A 23,333-nucleotide genomic window follows, 5' to 3' on the forward strand; every position below is an offset into this window, starting at 1 on the left:
CATTCAGGTAAAGAGGGAAAACAGTAAACTGGCAAGAGTGATACTAACCTACATATGATAAATGGCATAGATTGTGCTTCAATATTAGCTAAGATAACGAGATGAAAACTTCCCCACAACTCAGACAGAATCAGGACTCATTACTTAGTCCTGCCTTGAGTGCAGGGGACTGGACTAGATGACCTCTCGAGGTCCCTTCCAGTCCTATCATTTTAACAATACGATATGCCCACCTAGGGAACATTTCCTCTAACAGATTAAAAAAAAATGCGCAAAGTATCTACTGAAGTATTACTAGGTTAAAATCTTAAAAATTGGATTGCATGCCCACAAGTGATTCAGTACATAAAACACTACTACATTTAGAAAATTTCAGCTTTACCTTGGGAGGAATTCTTCACAACTGGTCTTGTCTAGAGATATAGCAATATCCAATGCATCAATATACAGCTAAGGGGGAAAAAATAATTTGATCACGTGAAAATATTTCGGATTAATGTGTAAATGTATTTGATTTAGAAGGAGACAATTAGGAATGCACAATTTCTGTGTACAATATGTAGCCATGAAAATTAGGAAAATTAAAGATGAAAGACAAAAGCTAAATCTCTACTGTCAATATACGATTAAATAGCATCATTAACTTGGGAGTTATTTTTCCTAGCTACTAAAAGTTTATAACGAATTTGAAAATACACGTTTATGCCAGAGGAAAAGCTGGTACGTTCTTAGCATTCCGATGTCTCTTTTGATCCATGACAGTTACATCGCTTATCCAGTCCTTTTGAAAGTAGTTCCCAATGAGTCTTGGACTGTTTTGAACCTAACTGCATTCTAGAGGCCAGTCCCAGCACCCTTGGCAGCACCATTCTTATCTACAGTAGCTCAAGTTAGCACACACCATATATTATACCGTCACACAGACAATGACAACAATAAGTGTCTATGCTTGCCTTCAATTTCAGCAGGTGGAAACAACTATGTATTAATAAAGCTAAACATCAAAAAAAGAGAAAAAAAAAACTTACCCACTGCTGCAAAGGCGAAAATTTTCCCGTTACTGCTTTCAAGACTTCTTGGCTAGCAACACCACCTACTGCTGCAGCAAGGGGAGCTAGAAATCCCTGAGCAGTCCTAGAGAGCCATTTCACTATGTCTTCATTCACCTGAGGCTGAAAGATAATCCACAATAAAAACAATTTTACCAATTTCTCCCAGAAATTACAAATATTCTGTGCTTGTGAGATAGTGCTATCAATCCGGCAATGACATGCACTTTTTATCCAGAAAACAGGAACGGCAGTCAACCCTGACCCGAAGGTACCAGCACTTCTAGAAGTGACAGTATTTCAAGTCTTCAGACCCATTCAACCTCTGGCTTTTAACATCATCCAACTCATCTGACAATGGAGCCAACAGATGTGGTTTTCCTATGGGGGAAGAGACACTGAAGTGGCTAAAACTCTACAGATTAAGGAAGTATGCCCTACAATCCTGGGAGAAGGCCTGCCACTCTTAGTCAAGACAACATCAAGAAGGGACATGACATGCTAGAAGTTTTGTTTTAACTGATTTGTTCAAAGGCTAAGAAATCTGCACTGCTTGGAGCTAAAAGTGGTTTTGAGAAGCCTAGTGTAAGTGTCTGGATAGAACAATGAGATAACTTTTCTGAGGGACTGAAAAGTAGAAAGTGCACAGAATTTGAAAAGGTGCTTGTCAGTTTTGGATTTATTTGCTCAATGTCTGTCTGCTCCTTTGCTTTCCTTTTATTTTCTGCTCCAAGTTGCAGCTGTAATGGATAGATCAGGGGTAGGCAACCTATGGCACGCATGCCAAAGGCAGCACGTGAGCTGATTTTCAGTGGCACTCACACTGCCCGGGTCCTGGCCACCGGTCCGGGGGCCTCTGCATTTTAATTTAATTTTAAATGAAGCTTCTTAAACATTTTAAAAACCTTATTTACTTTACATACATACAATAGTTTAGTTATATATTATAGACTTATAGAAAGAGACCTTCTAAAAACGTTAAAATGTATTACTGGCAGGCGAAACCTTAAATTACAGTAAATAACTGAAGACTTGGCACACCACTTTTGAAAGGCTGCCGACCCCTGGGATAGATGGTCTACTGGACCTTGGGCTAAGACATTTTTCAGACCCAATAGCCCCTCCTAAATGGTCCTGGTTTTGAGCCCTTGCCTGCTCATGAATACAGGGGAGCAAAAACAGATGCAACTAAGGTGTGGAGTAGCAGTTCTGTGGTAAGTGTCCCTAGTGAGCCTACAGGAACATTAAGTGGGGATTCCAGGGCCAAGGGGAACAGCCACTGGGAGGCCAGTTCATCTAATAGCCACCCAGAGTTCCAAAAGGAAACCCTTATTGGATTTAACCATGTTTTAATCAGCAATAGCTCTCTCTCGCTATGCTTCCTAAACCACTACCCTCAAACAGGGCATGGTCAAAACATGCAGGCAAAAGCAAACGGCAGACAGGATGGAAGGAAGGAGGTTTCTAGAGAGCATCCTACATAGCCCAGAACCGCACAAGACTCAAGATCCAGGGGCAACGGAGCCTGGTTTTCATATTAGACTCCAGGGAGTGTCCAGCCTGTATGAGGCCAAACCCTCCCTGAGGAAAGGATGCATAGTCCTCTTTTCCTGCATGTCTTCCTGCAGCAGGAGTTGTAGGTTCTTCTTTTTAAAATCCATCAAAAGAACAACAACAAAAGCTGGATCAAGGGCCAGAAACTAAAGCAAGGCAGGTATACCTGTATTTAAAATTATCTATAATAAGAGTATTAATAGCATTCATACTATAACCACCTACATAACACTGTAGAGTAACTGCAACTGAGCTAAGAGCTACTCACTTTGCTTTCCAGTGTTTCACTTATGGATACTGCTATTTTCAACATCTCCTCAGCATCTTGAAGGCATCTAAATCCCAGGACAAAAACAGCAATGAAAGCTTAATAGTAAAGATTTTTTCCCATGAATATGGACATAGAAGAACAATTCTCTATGCAAAAAGCCAGGAAGCAAACTCAAGAAATGTGTCTAGTTTTTGACTGTAAAAGTGTTGAAAATACAGCTTAAAATCTGTTTTAAAAGTGTAATATTTAGTTCAAAAATAGGTGTCTTTACTGGATATATCTACACAAAAGGTTTTCATGTTGGTATTTTAGCTCTGACAATATAAGCTTAGAACAATACCTGAAGTCAAACTCCTAAAGCAGGGGTGGGCAAACCTTTTGGCCTGAGGGCCACACCTGGGTATGGAAATTGTATGGCGCGCCATGAATGCTCACGAAATTGGGGGTTGGGGTGCAAGAGGGGGTGAGGGCTCTGGGGTGGGGCCAGAAATGAGGAGTTCAGGGTGCAGGAGGGGGCTCCGGGCTGGTGCAGGGGCTTGAGATGTGGGAGGGGGTGAAGACTCCAGCTGTAGGTGTGGGCTCTGGGGTGAGGCCAGGGATGAGGGTTTTGGAGTATGGGAGGGGGCTCCGGGGTGAGGCAGGGGGTTGGGGTGCGGATGGGGGGGTTAGTGGTTTGGCATGCAGGAGAGAGCTCCAGGCTGGGACCGAGGGGTTCAGAGGGCGGGAGGGGGATTATGGCTGGGGCAGGAGGTTGGGGCATAGGAGGTGGTCAGGGGTGCAGGCTTATCTCAAGCAGCTCACGGAAGCATCGGCATGCCCCCCCTCCGGCTCCTACTCGGAGGCGCAGCCAGGCGGCTCTGCACGCTGCCCTGTCTGCAGGTGCTGCCCCTGGAGCTCCCAGAAGCAGTGGCATGTTTCCCCTCCGGCTCCTACGCAGAGGCATGGCCAGGTGGCTCTGCATGCTGCCCCATCTGCCCCCACAGCTCGTGGAAGCTGCAGCATGTCCCCCCTCCAGCTCCTATGCAGAGGTGTGGTGCCAGCCAGGCAGCTCTGCATACTGCCCCGTCCGCAGGCACTGCCCCCGCATCTCCCATGGGCCGCAGTTCCCAGCAAATGGGAGCTGCAGAGCTGGCACTTGGGGCAGGGGCAGCATGCGGAGCCCCTTGGCTGTCCCTACATGTAGGAACCGGAGGGGAGACATGCCGCTGCTTCTGGGAGCCGCGTGGAGTCACAGCATGCACGGAGCGGGACAAGCCCCCGACCCCCGCCTGGAGCACCGAAGTGGGGCAAGCCCCTGACCCTGCTCCACAGCGGGAGCTCAAGGGGCGGATTAAAAGGTCTGACAGGTCGTATGCAGCCCGCAGTTTGCCCATCCCTGTCCTAAAGGCTACTTATGTTTGTATGTGTACAGAGACTTAATTATATGAATTTATTGGTGGTGAAAAGTGAAGACTAAAATTCTCTCTTTATCCATGCAAGAGCTACGGGATCACATAGTGCGGTGGCAGTGCAAGCTTCTGCACACTGCTCCATCAATGGGAAACCCCCATGACATAAAGGGATGGCCACTGAAGAAAAAGTAGTTAGAGATCTGGCCTCTCCTGGTGAGACTGACAATGAGGTGCCAGATAGCGGGGTGGTTTTTGAGTGTGTCATGGACTAAGACGAAACTAATTAATGACTGTTCAGTGGCATATCCATAGATTAGTAATGATAGAAAGTAACAAACTGGCCTTGATTTGAACTCATGATCTAGAGATGAAAAACTCCAGGTACCTCACCAGTAACACAATCCATCACATTCCCCGGCAATAGTCTGATATTGGAAATGAAACAAATTAAGCATCAGAAAATAAACACGGTATTAAAATCACATTACCCAATGTTCGGCATGCGATCAAAGTTTTCCTGGAACTGGTTCAATGCAAGCATGGCAGCGTGAATTTGCAAAGGTGCCTGTTAAGGAAGAGGAGATGTCTGCTTTACACGGAACTAATCCATGGCTAACTCAGGGCTCATCTACACAGTGCAGCAATGCACACCAGAGGGATATAAGTTGTAGAATGCTCTAAAGTGTTGCACTCTAACTGCCCTAGGTAGACCCTGCTGATGCGCTCTAAAACGTACCTAGTGCACGTTGATGTAGTCCCGTTTGAAAAAGTACTACGTTAACATGCACTAGGAACCTTTCAGAGCACATCAGCAGGGTTCACCCAAAATAGTTCGAGCACAGCACTTTAAAGCACTCTAGAATTTACACCTCTCTGGTGCGCACTGTGTACACAAACCCTCAGAGGACACTGCCAAATACTTTTTTATAGTTAAGATTAAACTTCCCTTTCCCCCCCACATTTTGGTCCTTTTTCTAGATGGCAAATATTTTCCCACAGTGTTCTGAAAGTTTTGTTAGTTATCTTCTTGCTGGAGCACAGGTGAAGGTCAAAGTTAACACTACAGCCCTAACAAAAAGAGTTTGAATGCAAGGCTTTCCAATACCTAATAAAGCAAATGATAGTTACTTTCTCCAATACAACCGCCAAACACTAGTTGTCAGGAAAGGAAAGCCCCAAAAGAAAAGAGGGAAAAAATGAGTGTGGGATGGAATCAACAGCTCAAACGTTTTAATTCAACATTTAAATGGGATTACAGTTGTGTGAGTCTGAGATCCATAGTATGTAACTAAATCAGTGGTAGGAAGACAACAGCACTAGATTCAAGTATTAGTAAGGCAGTTTTTAACATTCAATATCTCAGTTAGGTAGAAATTAAAGATTTTCACCAGGGAGCTCTCAGATTTCAAGCAGCAGAAATCATTGGTTAGTAGCCCTAGCCAATCACAAAATATACCTTACAGTTAGATTATATATATGAAAAATGAGAATTCTTAACAGGTTACTGAATTTGGCTCTTATATTTTCCCACAAACCCCCGAACAGGGATTCTGGGTCAAGAGCTTTTACAACAATAAGACAAAACATACATTTTACATTTTCACACTGAGACCCCCTTCACCTTCCTACTCCATACTTTCCAGTACACTCACATTTAACCAATACAAAATTAGATAGATATGCAACTTCATATTGCAAAATTATGGGAAATTTAGTCTTAAAAAAATTCACATGCTAATTACCTCAGGTTTGCTAAAATCTGCAAGAAGGTACGTTGGGTTTTTTAACTGCTTCTCCAGCCGTTCCTAGAAGAAAACAAGATCTCCTGAACAGAATGTATTACACCTATTTACATACATATCCTGTTCTATTGTGGGGCAATGAATGGGACAACAAAATAGTAAGTAAACAATGGTAACTGATCTCTAACCCCACACATGACGCACTGAAATCTGCACATACCTTCTTTTCGGTGTTCTCATCTCTATTACTCTTCATTTCACTAATGCTACAGAAGTTAATGTATTTCTACTTTTGCTCAAAGAGTTCCTACAAATGACATTTTCAGCTACGTTAGATATCCAACTGGCTATACCTATTCCAGCAATACTTCTGCCTGTTAATTACTGGTGATTCTACACCAGCGGCCAGTTCTGTGATGGTTTTGTAAGTGCACAAGGAGAGACTAGATAAATGCACTTGCGTATCATTGAGTGGTGGCTTACAGGATGGACCTCCCACCACATGAAATGCTATTTCTGGTTGTCCATTAGGAGCTCTTGGAATCCCCTGGGAACAACACTTTAAAGTAACGGAAAGTCCAAAATTTGAACTCAGGTCTCCAGAGGTGATAAGCCAGTGCACTGTTCCATTGCACCATCTAGCTACCACTTCACACTTAATGATAGGAGCAGAAACAATAAAATCAGAGAACAGTTGAGCAGTTAAGATTATATGCAAAAAATCTGGTGTAGAACCCAGACTAAATAAACAATTTAAAGGAAGAGTGTGTGTATGTCGGCAGTGCAGTGGGGAGAAGGCACTAACCTTTCACTTCTAGAGACATGGGGTAGTAATTTGGGCTTGCCACAATACAAGCGACCACATGAAGAGTTAACAGTGGAAATGCTATACATATTCACATATGTGAAATGTAATCCAATAGTCTTGTTCTCTCAGTATGCCGCTGAAAGCATTACATATTCTCCAACATCCTAGCCAAGAGGTATTCTTACAGCATTCCCTTGTGCTAGGGTTAGAAGGAGGCTTATCAAACATTCAGATTTACTGGACTGATGAATAACAAATTTAAGTTGAAGTTTTCAGGCTTCTCTGCAATTGAATAATGAAATTACTATTTTTCTGAGCATATGGGGTACCACGTTAGCCAAAAAGTTACCTGTCCATTCATCCTATTTATACCTTCTACATATACCTTTATACGCAACCACTCAATTCTCATTCCACTTTTTTAAAAACACGCTTCCATTTAGAAGAAAAACATGCTGCACCAAGTGAACACTTACAAAGCAAAATATTTTGGGTGTCTTTACTTGGACAGCTATGCCTCCATGTAAGTAAGGCTCCATATCTGAAGTATCGCCAATGCTGAAAGAATAAGGTGACACCACTGAAAAGATAAAAGGTTAACCATTATTTTGGTGACAATGTCATGTAATAAGCAGCTTAGGTACATACAGTTATTCCATTTCTCAGGAATGTACATTATTTCTGCTAATACTTCTACTCTCTCATTGCTTCTTTTCAGGTTGTAATTGCTATAGTTCAACCCTATGACAAAACCATGATGGTCAGTGCAGTTTACCCATTTTTCAAGATTTCATGTCTTCTCCCGGGTATGGGCCTATAGCATTAGTTTAAAATAATTTGTTATACACACACACACACCCTTTTAAAGTGTAAGGAACTTTTGTTATCAGTTTGGCCGTAAAGGAACAGGAAATATGAAGTATTAGTTTCCCCTGGGACTGGACAATTAGAGCAACACAATTTAGCCCAATCAATACTCACTCACTTTTGCACTATCAACCAAGCTCAGCACCATAGCAGAATAACATGAAAATAGAGGCAGGAACTTTTGCAAAGCAGCTGGAGCACTTAAGGGCAAACCTACCCACCCTGCATTCACTGCAGGGCTGGGCCTGGCTCCCTGCTAGGGGCATTGAGACTTGGCACATGGGGTCACAGTGCCACTCAGATTTGGCCTGTCTACCCCTCCATCTCCGTGGGGCTGATGGGCCAAACCTGAGTGGTGCTATGACCCCATGCATCAGGTAGCAATGCCACTCAGTTTGGGGACCTAATCAAATGTAGTTTTACATTCATTTCCAAGATTTCAAGGACTTAATTCAAATGCACGATTTCCATGACCTCCATGCCAAAATTGTAGCCCTAAGCATCAGGGTACTTTAGCAAACTGGAAAACAAAGGCAGGAAGAGGGACTTGGGGAGAACCAGGGAAGTTAGGAGGAAAGAACAGAAGTGTTCAGTTCAGAAGAGCTCAAAACAAGACAGACATTTCATCACCAGCATTACTGGACTCTGTGCTATAGATTTACAGTTCCTACCTCCAACACAGCTAGGATAAGATGTTACCCAAGAAATTTTGCACTACAAAACCTACATGATGACATTAACATAGCCAGATGTCACCAAAAAAAATTAAGTACTATCATTTGGAGGTCCGTGATAAAGAACACAGAACTGACTTGAAATAATTTGGCACAATTGTGCAGTAAATTTCCCCTTCAGAATTTAAATTTTACCTCAAAATTTACTTTAACAAGTTTACAGTATAATTAAATTTGAGAGACTGGCTGAGATTTAGATGCGATATGAGTTCCATGTTTCTAGGATACTATCAATGACTGAATGCTAAAAATATCAGGTGTCCAAACTCTGTAGATGGTCCCAAACCCAGTGGTTCTGACCTCTTCATACTCATTTTATAAAAAAATCCTTTCACACCATCTCAGTGTGTTCTAATCTAGCAGACCACCAACCAGAGCTCCACAAACAGGAGATCCTTTAATTCAGTATTGATCTACACCAGTGTATCTACATTCTTCCTGCTGCAAGCATACTGGCATTGTAGTGAGGGAAAATGCACATATCTACCAACAAAAAGTGTTCCTTTTGCACAAGTAAAACAATAGATACAAGGCCTACCTGTTATTTGTTGCATGGATCCATTTAAACAAGACATTCCATTAACTTCCCGAAAGGTTAAGCACTGTCCCGTTTCCAGCTTGTGAGGATGATTTTCAAGGCAAGTGACAATCCCAGGGTTTGACTGAAAATGGAATCGACTGCAAAGTTAGTAAGGAACGGTCCTGAAAGTGTAACCTCAGAAGCAACTAAACACGTAGAAGAGGTAGGAGCAGGGCTCTGTTACCTTACTGCTAATATCTTTGTTACTAAAGACAAACTGCAAAGAGGGCTGGCTACAGAGTGCGAGCCATGTCTTAAAGCAGTTCGTGAAAGACACCTGTTACACATTCCTTCCTTTCCCTAAAAAAAGTCTTTATTCCAGAATTCTGTATCCAAAACTGATCTTACTACCACTTATCTGAATTCATCAAAATACTATTCCCTAACAGATGCTGGAAAAAATTCTTGAGATCCCTGGAGAGAAGTACAGTATTTCAGAAACTTGAGTTCAATAAACCTGGGGAACCAATACATCATTTTAAAAAAATCCCTGGTCTTTGCCCCTCTCCATACCACACTCCTAATTCATTTCTTCAGTTCTGCACTCCTGAAACCAGAAAGACTCCTTGAAGAAGTTGGTCTCCGCACCCATACCATTTTTAACATTCAGATGTAAAGATAATTACCTGTTCTACTTTGTAAGTAACAATTCCTGTCCAAGAAGGCATTAATCTGATGGACAATGTAAGGAGAATTATGGATCTATTCCACCCTCACTAGATGAAAGAGAACGCTGGCCAGGTCAAACAGAATGCTTTTATTTAAATGTATGTAGTTTTCCCTTGGCCAAACTAATTTTATTCCTCCTCCTTACATATCCCCAGGAAATCTTATGTTATTTAGAGGGGTGCATCTGCAAGATAAGGACTAGTATTAACATATGTATTACACCAATATGAACCTCTGTTGCACTATATAACACCATTGTTCACTGTTCTTTAAACTTGTAAAAACAAAACTTGGAAAATAGAACTCTAGCCAGATCAAGTCCGTAACCGGAGTTTGAGAAGTAAAAACAAACAAACAAAAAGAAATGAACCCCCAAATTTTTAAACAAACAAAACAAAAGGAAAACAATTGTGGCATTAACATGACACTGCCAAGCCATCATCCTGCTTATACATTATATTCTTTTCCCTTTGTCTGCTGGGCTATTGAGACCATAAGTTTTCTTAGGCCGAGACTGTCTTCTACTGTACGTTTGTACAGTGCCTAGGAGCAAAATGAGGCCCCTCTGGATTCTAGGTGATACCACAATACAGACACCTAACAAACAACTAGGCGGTCATAGATTCTGTAGGCTGAGCTCTTTGCACACACCAGGTGCTCCTTGCATCCCTGTGCCTCCCCCTCCCCGCAACAAGCTCCCTGCGTGCTACCCTCCCATGTCCCTCTACTTCAGGGTTTGCCTGCAATCCCTGCCCACCCTCTCCTCTATGCCAAGGGCTCTGTGCACCCCTCCTTCCTCCCACCCCCATAGTAGGATCCTCCATTCCCCCTCCCATTCCTTACCCCCACCCCTCGTATTTCTTTTCTTTCAGTCTGGGAGAAAAGTCATGCAGTCATGCATTTCAAACTGTATTGGTATGATGAGCAAAGCTAAGATGGGAGGTATCATTGTTAGTGGCTGCCATCAACCCGTTCTGTGATCTATACACAATTACAGAGGTAGTTGAAACTGCTCAGTCTGCTAACCACATGCCAGGGGCTCCATGTGTCCCTTACTTCTCCCTTTCAGTTTTCATCAAATTAGGATTCTGTCCACTGATGCCTAAACCATTCCCTGAAATTCTGGAACTGATCAGATGCAGCATCCAAAATTTACCATGTTACAGACAGACGACATCAAGTTAAGTGTAGATCATAAAAAACCAAGTCAAATCATGGCAGTATGATTACTAGCTCTTACTTGTGTTATGTTTGAAATGAAGATTTCCTTTGGTTCTTCTCCTGTAGCATCCAGCACTTCAAATTCATCACCAAAGTCACAAAACAAACATGACCATATTCCATACACATCTGCACTGATAAACTATAAAAGAAGGGAAAACTATGAACATTCTTAATGGTGCACAAAACAGAAGTGTTCTTGTCACTTAAGGATACTATCCAATGTTGGCCATGTACATTGGCCAAACCGGACAGTCTCTACGCAAAAGAATTAATGGACACAAATCTGACATCAGGAATCATAATACTCAAAAACCAGTGGGAGAACACTTTAACCTGTCTGGCCATTCTTTGACAGACCTGCGGGTGGCTATCTTAAAACAGAAAAACTTCAAAAACACACTCCAACGAGAGACTGCTGAGCTGGAATTGATATGCAAACTAGACACAATCAACTCAGGGCTAAATAGGGATTGGGAATGGCTGAGCCGTTACAAACATTGAATCTATCTCCCCTTGTAAGTATTTTCACACTTGCTTCTTATCAAACTGTCTGTACTGAGCCATCTTGATTATCACTTCAAAAGTTTTTTTTCTCTTACTTAATTGGCCTCTCAGAGTTGGTAAGACAACTCCCACCTGTTCATGCTCTCTGTATGTGTGTGTATATATATCTCCTCAATATATGGTTCACTCTATATGCATCCGAAGAAGTGGGTTGTAGCCCACGAAAGCTTATGCTCTAATAAATTTGTTAGTCTCTAAGGTGCCACAAGTACTCCTGTTATTTTTGCGGATACAGACTAACACGGCTGCTACTCTGAAACCTATCCAATGTTGTTAATTTAGGAGCAAATTCCACCCTGTGTACTGTATAGAATCCAACAAACACTGTGCCAAAAGACAGAATTTGACCCTACATCAATCTTTCTAAATGAGCACATACAGCTGGAACCAGAGATGGCATCAGCACACAACAAAACTAATGAAACAGGTATTTTCCATCTCTTGTACTTCATCTTAGCACATTCATTCTGGATCAGATTCACCATAGAATCATAGAATCTCAGGGTTGGAAGGGACCTCAGGAGGTCATCTAGTCCAACCCCTTGCTCAAAGCAGGACCAATCCCCAACTAAATCATCCCAGCCAGGCCTTTGTCAAGCCTGACCGTAAAAACCTCTAAGGAAGGAGATTCCACCACCTCCCTAGGTAACCCATTCCAGTGCTTTACCACCCTCCTAGTGAAAAAGTTTTTCCTAATATCCAACCTAAACCTCCCCCATTGAAACTTGAGACCATTACTCCTTGTTCTGTCATCTGGTACCACTGAAAACAGTCTATATCCATCCACTTCACTTTAAAGCTGTAAAACATTTGTACTCCTTTTCTAGCAGCTCTCTCCACCAAGCTGTGGAGTGTACCCAGAAAGAGATAATACAGCTACAAGTTCTTCTACCTCCCACTTGGGCATCTATCCAAAAATCCAGGAGCAGGGCAAGGAATGGTACCATTAAAAGTAACATCTCCGGGGCACCCATAGTATGCCAGCAAAAGGGGATTGTGGAAGGCAATGTGTTACACAGGGCTTTGGAGCTGTGCTCCAGCTCCACTCCAGCTCCAGGCAAAAACCTGCAGCTCCACTGCTTCGGAGCTGCTCTGCGCTCCAGCTCCGGGCTCCGCTTCAAAGCCCTGGCTGTGAAGGTAGCATTCCCCCCTTCACACTTCTGTGTAAAGAGGAGGATGAAGGAAGAATCCTCCACACATGGATCAACACAGGATGATCTGGACCAGGGGTAGGCAACCTGCGGCACACAAGCTGATTTTCAATGGCACTCTCACTGCCCGGATCCTGGCCAGCGGTCTGGGGGGCTCTGCATTTTAATTTAATTTTAAATGAAGCTTCTTAAACATTTTAAAATCCTTATTTACTTTACATACAACAATAGTTTAGTTATATATTATAGACTTATAGAAAGAGACCTTCTAAAAACGTTAAAATGTATTACTGGCACGCGAAACCTTAAATTACAGTGAATAAATGAAGACTTGGCACACCACTTCTGAAAGATTGCCGACCCCTGATCTGAACCAATAAGCCCACCACAGTTTAGCATTACCTTAATAGGGGGGTGTTGAGCATGGCAAAAATCATTAATCTTCTTCTGCAGCGATAGCCTCGTTTCAGTCAATATGACACACTGTTGACAAAAAGGTACAAGAAATAATGTCTAGGTGTTGCTGAAAGCCAGTTAGAAATAGAGATGCACATTTCCTTTTAGAGTGCATGTGTAAGAAAGCCTCTATTGTGCAGATTTAACCATCACAATTTGAACAGATGTGCTTCTGTTCTATTAACACAGTCTTACAGAAGTGTCTCCAGACAAACAGTGACAGCAAAGGTGAGAATTCACTCCTCCTGCACAGTCAAATAACCCCTCCCGCAAGTAGTGAGGTTCAAAGCCTAACTCAGACAATTTAAATGCTTGTATTAGTCACAAGGAATATCTGTTTTAAAGGGGAAAAAAGACAAATTCAAGTAAACCATGTTAATACAATATTTAAGGTTAAAGCCATAAAATTAGGAAATGCAAACAATATTGGCTTAAAAAAAAATTAAGAAAATGTGCACTGTCTTATATGTTCTAATACAAATGACTTGTACACACTTCAAGTGTTGGTGAATGTCCAAGCTGCAAACTCACACCAACATGCAAACATGCTTTTAAAAATGTAGGACTTTCATAGATTCTAGGACTGGAAGGGACCTCGAGAGGTCATCGAGTCCAGTCCCCTGCCCTCATGGCAGGACCAAATACTGTCTAGACCATCCCTGATAGACATTTATCTAACCTACTTTGTTGCCACTATATCATTAATTTGATCACATTGCATACATGTAGCATTTTCCATTCCTCTGTTTTTCAGGTTAAATATGAAGCTCAATAATATCACAGCTTGTTATAAATATAACAGCTTGTATACAAATATAATACAAGTTGTACAATACAGCCAGGTCAGCGCTACAGTAGAAACTGTAATCTTTGCCATTCTCTGTCTTTGAATTTAAATCGTGAAACAATCGGACATTTAACTATGAACTGATAGCTTTAATTTCAATGTCAGGAACATGTTCTTTCAGTCTTGCAAAATTATCGTTAAAATTTTTACCAGCCCAGGCACAATACCTATTCGTCTTCTTTTTAACATGATGAAAAAACGAGTTTGGGGGTTTTGTTTCACTTCAGACAAAAAGGAGAAACTACTCACTCTGGTCAGGTAGAATGTTGCACAGCTACTTTAAATAAATACTACATACCTGATACTTTTTTAGAAAGGAGATGTCTGTGGTTTCATCAAGTGGTGCAGTCGATGATAAAACATGGACGTATGGGTTGAGCTCTGCGACGTGAGCAAGTGTGGCCTCAGCTCTGAAACAATAGCGTTCTGGTTTTCAATGGCATCTTCCAATCAATTCCCAAAACGCTTATTTCTTTATAGTCTTCTTTTACGACAAACACTTACTGCAAATGACTACTCATGCTTCCTCACATTTAAAATAATCTACCACATGTGCTCTGATAACTCTGGCTCCATCAACCAGATAGTAAGATTTAGAGTCTGACCGCTAACACTTTTTAATATTTGCTTTGGAAGAGTGAAAGCCTACAAATAAGGTGTTTATTGGCTTTCTTCAGCCAACCTAGGAAAGATGGAAAATAAATGCATTTCTGCTCTTTCATTATCTACAAGGAAACAATCACTGCTTACATGCTGCTAGCTATGGGAAGTCAAGACGCGCAGAGCAAATAGGACTCAATCCCACTTCAGAATGCTCTCCCTTTATACCTGGGCACTGCGCTCAAAGGCAATGACTCCAATAGAACAAGATGTAATGCACACTAAATATACAACATAAAATATATGTCACCGCCAGTGGAAAACTACCATTCTTGTTACACACAAGTGACAGACAGTAGATAGCTCAAATACATCTAAATAACTGTACTGACCTGTTCCTTAGATTTATAACATCATCTTCACAGATGAAGAAGTTGGTTCCCAAATCCCATGTCTTGCACTGCTTGGTATCATGAACTGTAAGAGCCTTCAAAGACGTTCAGGAGGGGAGTGTTAAAATCGACAAATCATGGAACATTAATGGAAAGAAATTCACATAGTCATGATATACTCCAGCCTAGGTATCATGTTCAATACGGAGATTCTGAAGAACTAATACTGCAGTAAAACCAAGTGAGCTAAATAGAAGTGCTAGATGTACTGCTTTAATTAAAAACATTAGACTCCACACCGTTTCCTACTGCTATTGAATAAATAATTCAATCAGAGAATATGTCTGCATTTCAGCTTTTTGCTCAGTATATAACATGGCAACAACGACGCTTGTTTAAGGTATGAAACTTGATTATTCATAGCCACTAACTGTAACTGGTAAAAAATACGTAAAAGCTGTCACTGCAAAAATGGAAGATTCCCTCCCCCCCCCGCCCAAGAAATGGGCTGCAGTGCTGCTAGCCGCCATTAGGAGCCATGGACTCAGCAGAGCCCAGTTGCACACAGAAGACACTTCCAGAGGGAGGGAGAGGGAGCTAGAGGGTTCCTGGCAGCTGCAGTTCCCAGCATGCCCCGAGAGAAGGAGGGGGTGGTGCGCAGGAAACTCCCTGCAAGCCTGGGACCCAGCATCAGGCTGTTTCTCCCTCTGGATCCTTGGGCTCCTGAGGGGGGAGAAGGAGACAAGTGTCTGGGCAAGGGGAGGCCCCGCAGCTGGGCTCTGGCGGGGGAGGGGATGCGGGTATCTGGGCTGGGGGGGCCAGCAGTTGGGCTCTGGGAGAGGGAAGGGGTTGTGAGTGTCTGGCCCCCCAGCTGGACTCTGGGGGAGGAAGGGGACAGAGAAACAGGAACTGGGGTGTCAAAGAGGTTCCTTTAACTCGATACTTCTGGGGGAATTTTTGTGTGTGCCTGTATTGTTACCTGTCAGCAAGTATGTTTGTATTTTGAAATAAATTACCAACATAACTGAAACTGGCGTGATTATGTAATGTTATTTTGACAAATAAAATTTGCAGAATTTTAAAATATTGTGCGCAGAATTTTTTATTTTCTGGCGCAGAATGCCCCCAGGAGTATGTATTTCAGAGTTCTTTTTCAAAAGGGCCCTTCTATGTGAAGACGACTAAGGAGAGAATTGGAACAAGTATAGCCTGTCTTATCAGCACTGTGTGATAAAACTATCGACTCCCCAATCATTTGATCCCTGAACAAGAACATTCCCAGTCACTGCAAAAATGAAAATGTTACTGAACTAAAAGGAAATTTATACCAATTCCTTTTACAACAACAAAAAATTACATACCTTTATTCCAGCTAGAACTATGTTCTTAGCTGAAAGAAGAAAAAAAAAAAGAACATTTACAGGATTGAACGTAAAGCTCTTAATCAGCAGTTCTCAAACTGTGGGTCGGGACCCCAAAGTTGGTCACGACCCCATTTTAATGGGGTTGCCAGGGCCAGCATTAGACTTGCTGGGACCCAGGGCTGAAGCTGAAGCCTGAGCTCTCCCTCAACCCGGGGTGGTAGGGCTCAGGCTCTGGCCCCGGCCCCTTCTCCCCCAACCCGGGGAAGTGGGGCTCGGGCTCTGGCCCCCTCTCCCTCCATGCCTCGCCCCCGGGGTCATGTAGTAATTTTGTTATCAGAAGGGGGTTGTGGTGCAAGGAAGTTTGAAAACCCCTGCTTTAAGTGATTGAAAAGTTACCTGCCAGGAGTGAAATCGCTCATTCCTTCTATTTACATAAAAATTTAACAGCTTGCAGCAGTCACATCTCTTTCTGAATAACTTTTAAAAAAAAAGTCAGTTCAGCTCCTCAATGGAAATCTCAGAGAACGCAGAAGGAGCTTTTTATCCCTCACTTGTGAACTGCATTTATTTTCTGGCAACCCTCTACCCAAAAAGCATCATTACAGGAACTCTAATCGAAGAAAGGGCTATCATTACCATTTCAAAAGACCATGCACCCAATTCTGGTGTCAGATAAAACTCCCAATATAGTCACTAGAAGGGACCATATGCCGGATAAAAGTTGACAGGCACAGGAGCACTCCGCTGACATGCCCCTTCCCATCCAAAGCAGAGGTACCAGGTCAGAGGTCCCCTATGCCAGGGGAATTCTCAGATGACCAGTTAGGGCCAAATTCTAACAACTTTACCCCACTCATCGAGTGAGAATACGGCCTGTAGTTTCAGATTATTTAATTGTATAAATTCACAGATTAAGGCCAGAAGGGACCATTATGATCAAGTCTGACCTCCCGCATAACACAGGCCAAAGAATTTCACTCAATTTCTGCATCAATTTAACAGCATAAATAGCCTTACAAATGTATTTCAAAATGCTTTACAACATCTAGCTACAAAAATATTTCTATATTACACATTGTGGTTCTGCTCTATGTACATAAATTGTACATGTATTCACTCATGTACACTAAATTTAATTTTTTTAAATATACCTTTAATAATTTATATATAAGTGCTACCCAAACTTACCAATCTCCACACCAAGCCCACCCATACCACTCAGGAACACATTGGACTGGGCCATCTTCTGCATTGCTGTGTCTCCAAGAACATACCTCTGCCGACTACAAGCAAGAAACAAAAAATAAGTAACAAAACAACACACAAATAGAATAAGTACACACTATTTTAAGAATTTGCAGGTATTATCACGTGCAAATTGCCAGCCCTGCAAATTCTGATAGCCAAGCCAGCTTGTTTCCAACGCTCACACTGTCACCAGCGATAAAAGCTCTGCAGACCAAATGATGCCATCAGTAAAACGTATACAACCCCATTAGCCATTCGAAGATTTGCACATATGTAACTAAGGACATTCTAAAAACAGTGGGATTGCAGAGTAGTTTAATGACACAGAGATTCTGCAAGCCAAAGTATTAGTAATGATGCATGAATTGAAAAAAGCTCTCCTGAGTTTCAGAGGCCAAGGCAAGTTTGTGGGGTGGGAGTTAGAAAATATTTTTAGTTGCAAACTCAGCATAATTGATATGGAAATCTGAGCAATACAAAGAAAAATTAATGCTGTTCTGCCCTAAAATCTGGCATTGTGGGGCCTGTATTCATTGTAATGTAGTTCAAGACTTATCTCTTCAGGATACATCAGGGCATACTTGGAACTACATTTCTTGCAGGCACAAGCATGCTCAGAACCGGAAATTTTCCTCATCAAATCAGAGTTCAAAGTAGCTTATGTACATCCAACTGCTGAACTTTTAGAGACCTTCAGCTCTCTAAAGTTTCCAACCATCTGGTTTCAACTCAGTATATCCATTTATTTAAACCATTTTAAATTTCATTTACTGTATCAAGAGCAGTGACTTATTTTGTAAATGATTAAGCAAGAGAGAGAAATTAAGTTTGTTTGATATGCTTCTACGAATATCAGTACTACAGTAATTAGTCTACCCAAAGATTTGTCACGTACATTTTCTTTTGGGTAGGGTGAAGAGGAGGGAGAAGTCCTGGGGGAGACGGGATGAGCAGGAGATCACAAGAAAGGCAAATATGTCAGTGTATACGATGTGCAAAAATACCATGCCACTAAAATGTAAGGGAATTCAGTATGTTTAGAGTATCAAGTTTGGTGCATGGAACATCATTAACGGAGAACTTATATCTTTCCAACAAAGGCCAGGTCTACACTACCGCGGTAGTTCGACGGCTGGCAATCGAAGTTCCGGGTTCGATTTATCGCGTCTGGTCTGGACGCGATAAATCGATCCCGGAACCGCTCGCCGTCGACTGCGGTACTCCAGCTCGGCGAGAGGAGTACCGCGGAGTCGACGGGGAGCCTGCCTGCCGCGTGTGGACCGCGTCTGAACCGCGGTAAGTTCGAACTAAGGTATGTCGACTTCAGCTACGTTATTCACGTAGCTGAAGTTGCGTACCTTAGTTCGAATTTGGGGGTTAGTGTAGACCAGGCCAAAGAAACATCTCTCCCTACTTCACCATCTTCAGGGCTATGGTGTTCCAATATAGACAGGTCCTGTTATTGTCATACTGTAGGAGTCACTTATGAGTTACAAATTGCAAATGGAAGTCTTAGAGTCCAATTCTGCCATTTGAGGATAAAGTTTGACTTTTAGCACTTCCACCAAATACTGTGAAAGACAATAATAAAATATATAACAAGATATTAAAATCTACCAACTGTTTAGTTAAAACACATTTGTCATGATTTACAAACATGAAGTAGAAGGATTTTAATTTCTACAGTATATGTGATGGAGCTGAACCCACCCTTCTAACATATCAAATTCAAATATCTTGCTTTGTGTCTCTCTGTAATAGAATTATAGAAGTTTCATCTCCAAGGAAGAAAGAAGTGGCACAGCTGAGGTTTTTGGGGACAGCAAAATTCAATGAGCCCATCAGCACACCATCTTGTTAAGTATCAGGGGGTAGCCGTGTTAGTCTGTATCTACAAAAACAAGAAGGAGTCTGGTGGCACCTTAAAGACTCCTTGTTGTTCATCTTGTTAAGATGTCTCAGGAAGCTTTGGATAAAAGGATCACAAGGATTTTGGGTGCACTAGACTCCCAGCCTGTTCCAAGGGAGCACATTTCTACTGGAAGAATGATGAAAAAACTCCATGAGCTGAAACAGCCAGGGTGGGCAGGGAGTTTCAAGTTTATCAGACCCTGAACTAGTCAGCAATCCCCAAGCAGGGTTCAGCACAGTGATTGACTGGGTAAGTTAGAAAAAAGAGAAGTGTAGTACAGACAGGTTTGGAGGGGGAAGAAATAAAGAGAGACAGAAATTATGTTTTGGAGAACACAGAATACAATGTGGAAAAGGCCAGAAGAAAGATAAGGGGTGGAGGGAAAGAGAAGGAGAAGAGGAAATAAATAGAAAACAATTGAAGAAAAGATACACTATAGTCTATTTAGGAAAGAAACAGTGACTGTGGATTGACATCAGGAAGGAAGAGAAAATTTACAAAACATAAGGGGTGTAATTATGTATGGCTGTCATACAGTAATTTGACAATTATTATTAAATAATTTTCACTAGTATTGTTCAGATAATTTGGCACTTACTCTGCAGTATCTGATCAGTTCTTTAGCTGGACAAATGTATTATATGGCAAGTACCAGTAAAATTAATTAAGTATACAAAAAATAGTCTGCCATTCAGCTAGCCCAACAGCAAGTTACAAGTTTTGAAAGACTATTAAATAGAAAGTGGAGTCACAATGTTACTTCTGCGTACTGTACTTTGAAATGTTTTATTCCTTTAAACTGCAGAGGACACTGCAGGAGATATATTTTCACTCTGGCTAATAGACAGCAAATATATTTTTCAAATCCGGGTATTAATGCTACAGCAAAGTGTATCTATTTGCAGTAATATCAAAGATATTTCAGGTATGACATTCTTACCTGTATAAAGCATCATCGATCTCCATAGAGTCTGTTGCCATGATAGGATATAATTCGTTTGTGCTGGGGGGAAAAAAAGGATGACAAAATGAATAGAGCACGCTTACAAATGAAGCAACTTTATAAATACCTACTATTGTTTTCTTAGTCACATCAGAAACAAATTAGGTATAGATGAAATACAAAAAACAATACTGATTTGAAGGTCAAACAAGATAATAATGGTTCCTTCCAGCTTTTAAAAAAAATAAAGCTATGAACGGATGCAGTGTTATATACCCAAAAGTTGAAACACACAAGAGTCAAGAAACCAAAAGTTAAGGATCTCAATGCCGTTTTAAGTCTGTCCTCTTATAATAGAGACAAAATCCCTGCTTTAAGTGCAAAACTCAACCCTAACTATGGAGCTGAAACTGACATCTTCATAATGCAGAATTACATGTTAACTTACTTAGTGCAACATGTCCAAGTTATGCCAGATGAGAGAGACAACTTTGAATTTCCTGGCTTTGAGCATGTAAAATTTCACTATATATTAATAGCTTTACAGTTTTATTTTTGTTGTGAAAGTAGGTTCGATGGATTTGAAGAATAAGAAAGAATAATTGGAAGGAATTATCTGAACCCCTCATTAACATTGCTGGGAAACATACTGTACCACTTAATGAAAGCCAATACTCAGCAGAAGTAAAAAAAAACAACCCCAAAATATTAGGATGTGTAAAGAATGGAATAGGAAATACTGAAAATTGAATGCCTTTACATAAATTCAAGTTTATGACAGGGTTTTTTGTTTTTTTTTTAATAATATCACATTTAACCACAAGGTAAAGGCCAAGAACTTGGTAGGATTCAAAAAGGATTAGACATTTTTATGAATATAAACATGTAGTTACATTAGACAGAACAAAAATACACTGGATTTGGGGCATAAGTTCACCACTAAGAGATGAATTTAAGAAGAAACTTCCCCTCTGGGCAGGTTATTCCATAATTGTCCAGTTTGGGAATCAAGGCATGTTCCTATGAAAGATCTGGTAGTGGTTCCTAGAAGAGACAGGATACTTAACTAGATAGACCACTGGTATGATCCAAAATGGCAATTCCTATAGTTGTCATTAGATGACACATTCAATTCAAATTTCCTAAGCTCTGAGAGTGATTAAAGTGCACTGCACTTAAGAGTGCAAGATGTGAATATCGTGATAAGGGGGTCCAACAGAAAGGCTACAAGCCCTTTCTATCAACACATTGAAGGTAGAGGCCCAGAAGGTCTGAACAGTTTTCCTGATGAGAATTCAAATGCTGCAGAAACAGCTTCATTTTAAAGAAATGTCTGTCACGGTTGTTAGGTTCAAAGGTTAAATTTTTGTTTGACTCATCAAATGCACCCTAACATGACATCTAACAAAAGTAAATCAAACAAAATCATATACTCTGTCTTATATCTCCTTTAAAAAAAGAAAAAGATTGCTCAAAAAACAAACCAACTGCTCCAAACCCCCCAAGCAAACAGCTGAGAATACATGAGCATCACACTATACTTTAAAAGGTAAACAGAACTTTTATTTTCCCCATCACCACATTTGTTTGCAACATCCAGACATTTCTTGATTCATGCTTTTTATTTTTCTAATATACATTAATGCTATTTTATCTGGCCTTTTAGTTCAGTGGTCAGTAATATTTAAGATGTCTACCTCACCTCTGATACTGTAAACTAGATATCCTCTAAGAATAAAGCAAATAAGAAGTTTCTAGGCCAAGCCTTTTTTGATATTTGTTTTTCAAAAAACTGTTAGACTTTTCAAATGAAAAAACGTTTCTCCCCTCACACCAGCAAAATAAAATCTAGTATCCCAGAAAATAATAGCCTGATCAATTCAAACTTTCCAAAAAAATGTCTCCCATAGCCAGCTACAACTCATGTCACATTTCAGGCAGAATGAATTTTTACTGAAAGTTAAGAAATTGCAGGGGTAGATACAGAGGTAAAAACTATGTTTATAGTGGAAAATGAGCTACAATGCTTTACCAATTAAAGTGTTTCCACAGTTTATGTATACTGTGCTCCACAGTTTATGTATACAGGGACCATTTTCATGCAACTTTATACCTGCTGGCTCATGTATCAGCCCTTAAGGACAAGATGTCACATATATACATATTCTCCTCCTTTACAGAAAGCCCAGCTGCTTGTACTGTAGTGGTATGCTGCTGGTGGCTGACTCACCTCCCTGTCACTCACCATTCAACTGAGAACGTACTACCACCTGTAAATTCCCAGTCTTGTCTGAACAGTAAGATTGAATTAGACATGAATCATATATACAGGCTTGGAAGGATTCAATTTTTATCAGTAAATGGAGGTGAACATCAATTTAACCATATACACACCCAAACCGGCCAAAAAATATTTCCATCTATAATCATCAAAATTTACAGATAGGCAAAGTAAGAAAATTCTGCTTGAGAACTTACTAGAGTTCGATTTAAGGATATTTACTTCATATATTTTGACATGTGATGCTGACAATGTGTTTTAACAGTTATAAAGCTTTAATTTTTTGAATCTCAACATCTATTACTAAAGTAAGTATAGTCTGACCCCCCATGATTTTCTGCAACTATGAACATTTAAATCAATAAAAATAAAAAAACCCTTAATTTTGCACAACTGTGAAAGTTTAAATTGATAATCGAAAAAAATGCTTGAAAATAAACATTGATATTATCCATCAAAATTATAAAAAAAATCGAATTCTGCCAAGCTTACGTATACCAGACACAACTCACTTGGACATTGTTCCTTCAGTGTACATATAAATTCCAGATTTCCCTCCAGTGTCTTCTGTACAGCCATGCAAAAACATCGCTGCCAGTAAGCCCATTATATTTAGCAGCAGATACATCTCTTATTCAATAAGAAACCTTAAGGATACTGTTCTTCTTAAACTGGCTTTCAAGCAA

At 40.8% G+C, this 23,333-nt stretch overlaps 1 protein-coding gene across 1 annotated transcript in view; it reads right to left on the bottom strand.

Moving 5' to 3' along the window:
- Positions 1-23,333, bottom strand: part of UBA6 (ubiquitin like modifier activating enzyme 6) — a 51,033-nt gene that overhangs the window by 22,183 nt on the left and 5,517 nt on the right. Inside the window, exons 2-15 of the mRNA XM_065404743.1 lie at positions 20,364-20,426; positions 17,452-17,546; positions 16,261-16,289; positions 14,900-14,994; positions 14,206-14,317; positions 13,007-13,087; positions 10,906-11,028; positions 8,955-9,078; positions 7,292-7,395; positions 6,008-6,070; positions 4,754-4,830; positions 2,872-2,938; positions 1,029-1,172; positions 383-450 (exon numbers count right to left, since the gene is read on the bottom strand). Of these exons, the coding sequence (XP_065260815.1) occupies positions 383-450; positions 1,029-1,172; positions 2,872-2,938; positions 4,754-4,830; positions 6,008-6,070; positions 7,292-7,395; positions 8,955-9,078; positions 10,906-11,028; positions 13,007-13,087; positions 14,206-14,317; positions 14,900-14,994; positions 16,261-16,289; positions 17,452-17,546; positions 20,364-20,404 (1,223 nt within the window). The 5' untranslated portion in view covers positions 20,405-20,426. The remainder of the gene's footprint in view (positions 1-382; positions 451-1,028; positions 1,173-2,871; positions 2,939-4,753; positions 4,831-6,007; positions 6,071-7,291; positions 7,396-8,954; positions 9,079-10,905; positions 11,029-13,006; positions 13,088-14,205; positions 14,318-14,899; positions 14,995-16,260; positions 16,290-17,451; positions 17,547-20,363; positions 20,427-23,333) is intronic.

This window comes from Emys orbicularis, chromosome 5, assembly GCF_028017835.1.
Source record: "Emys orbicularis isolate rEmyOrb1 chromosome 5, rEmyOrb1.hap1, whole genome shotgun sequence".
NCBI lineage: Eukaryota > Metazoa > Chordata > Testudines > Emydidae > Emys > Emys orbicularis.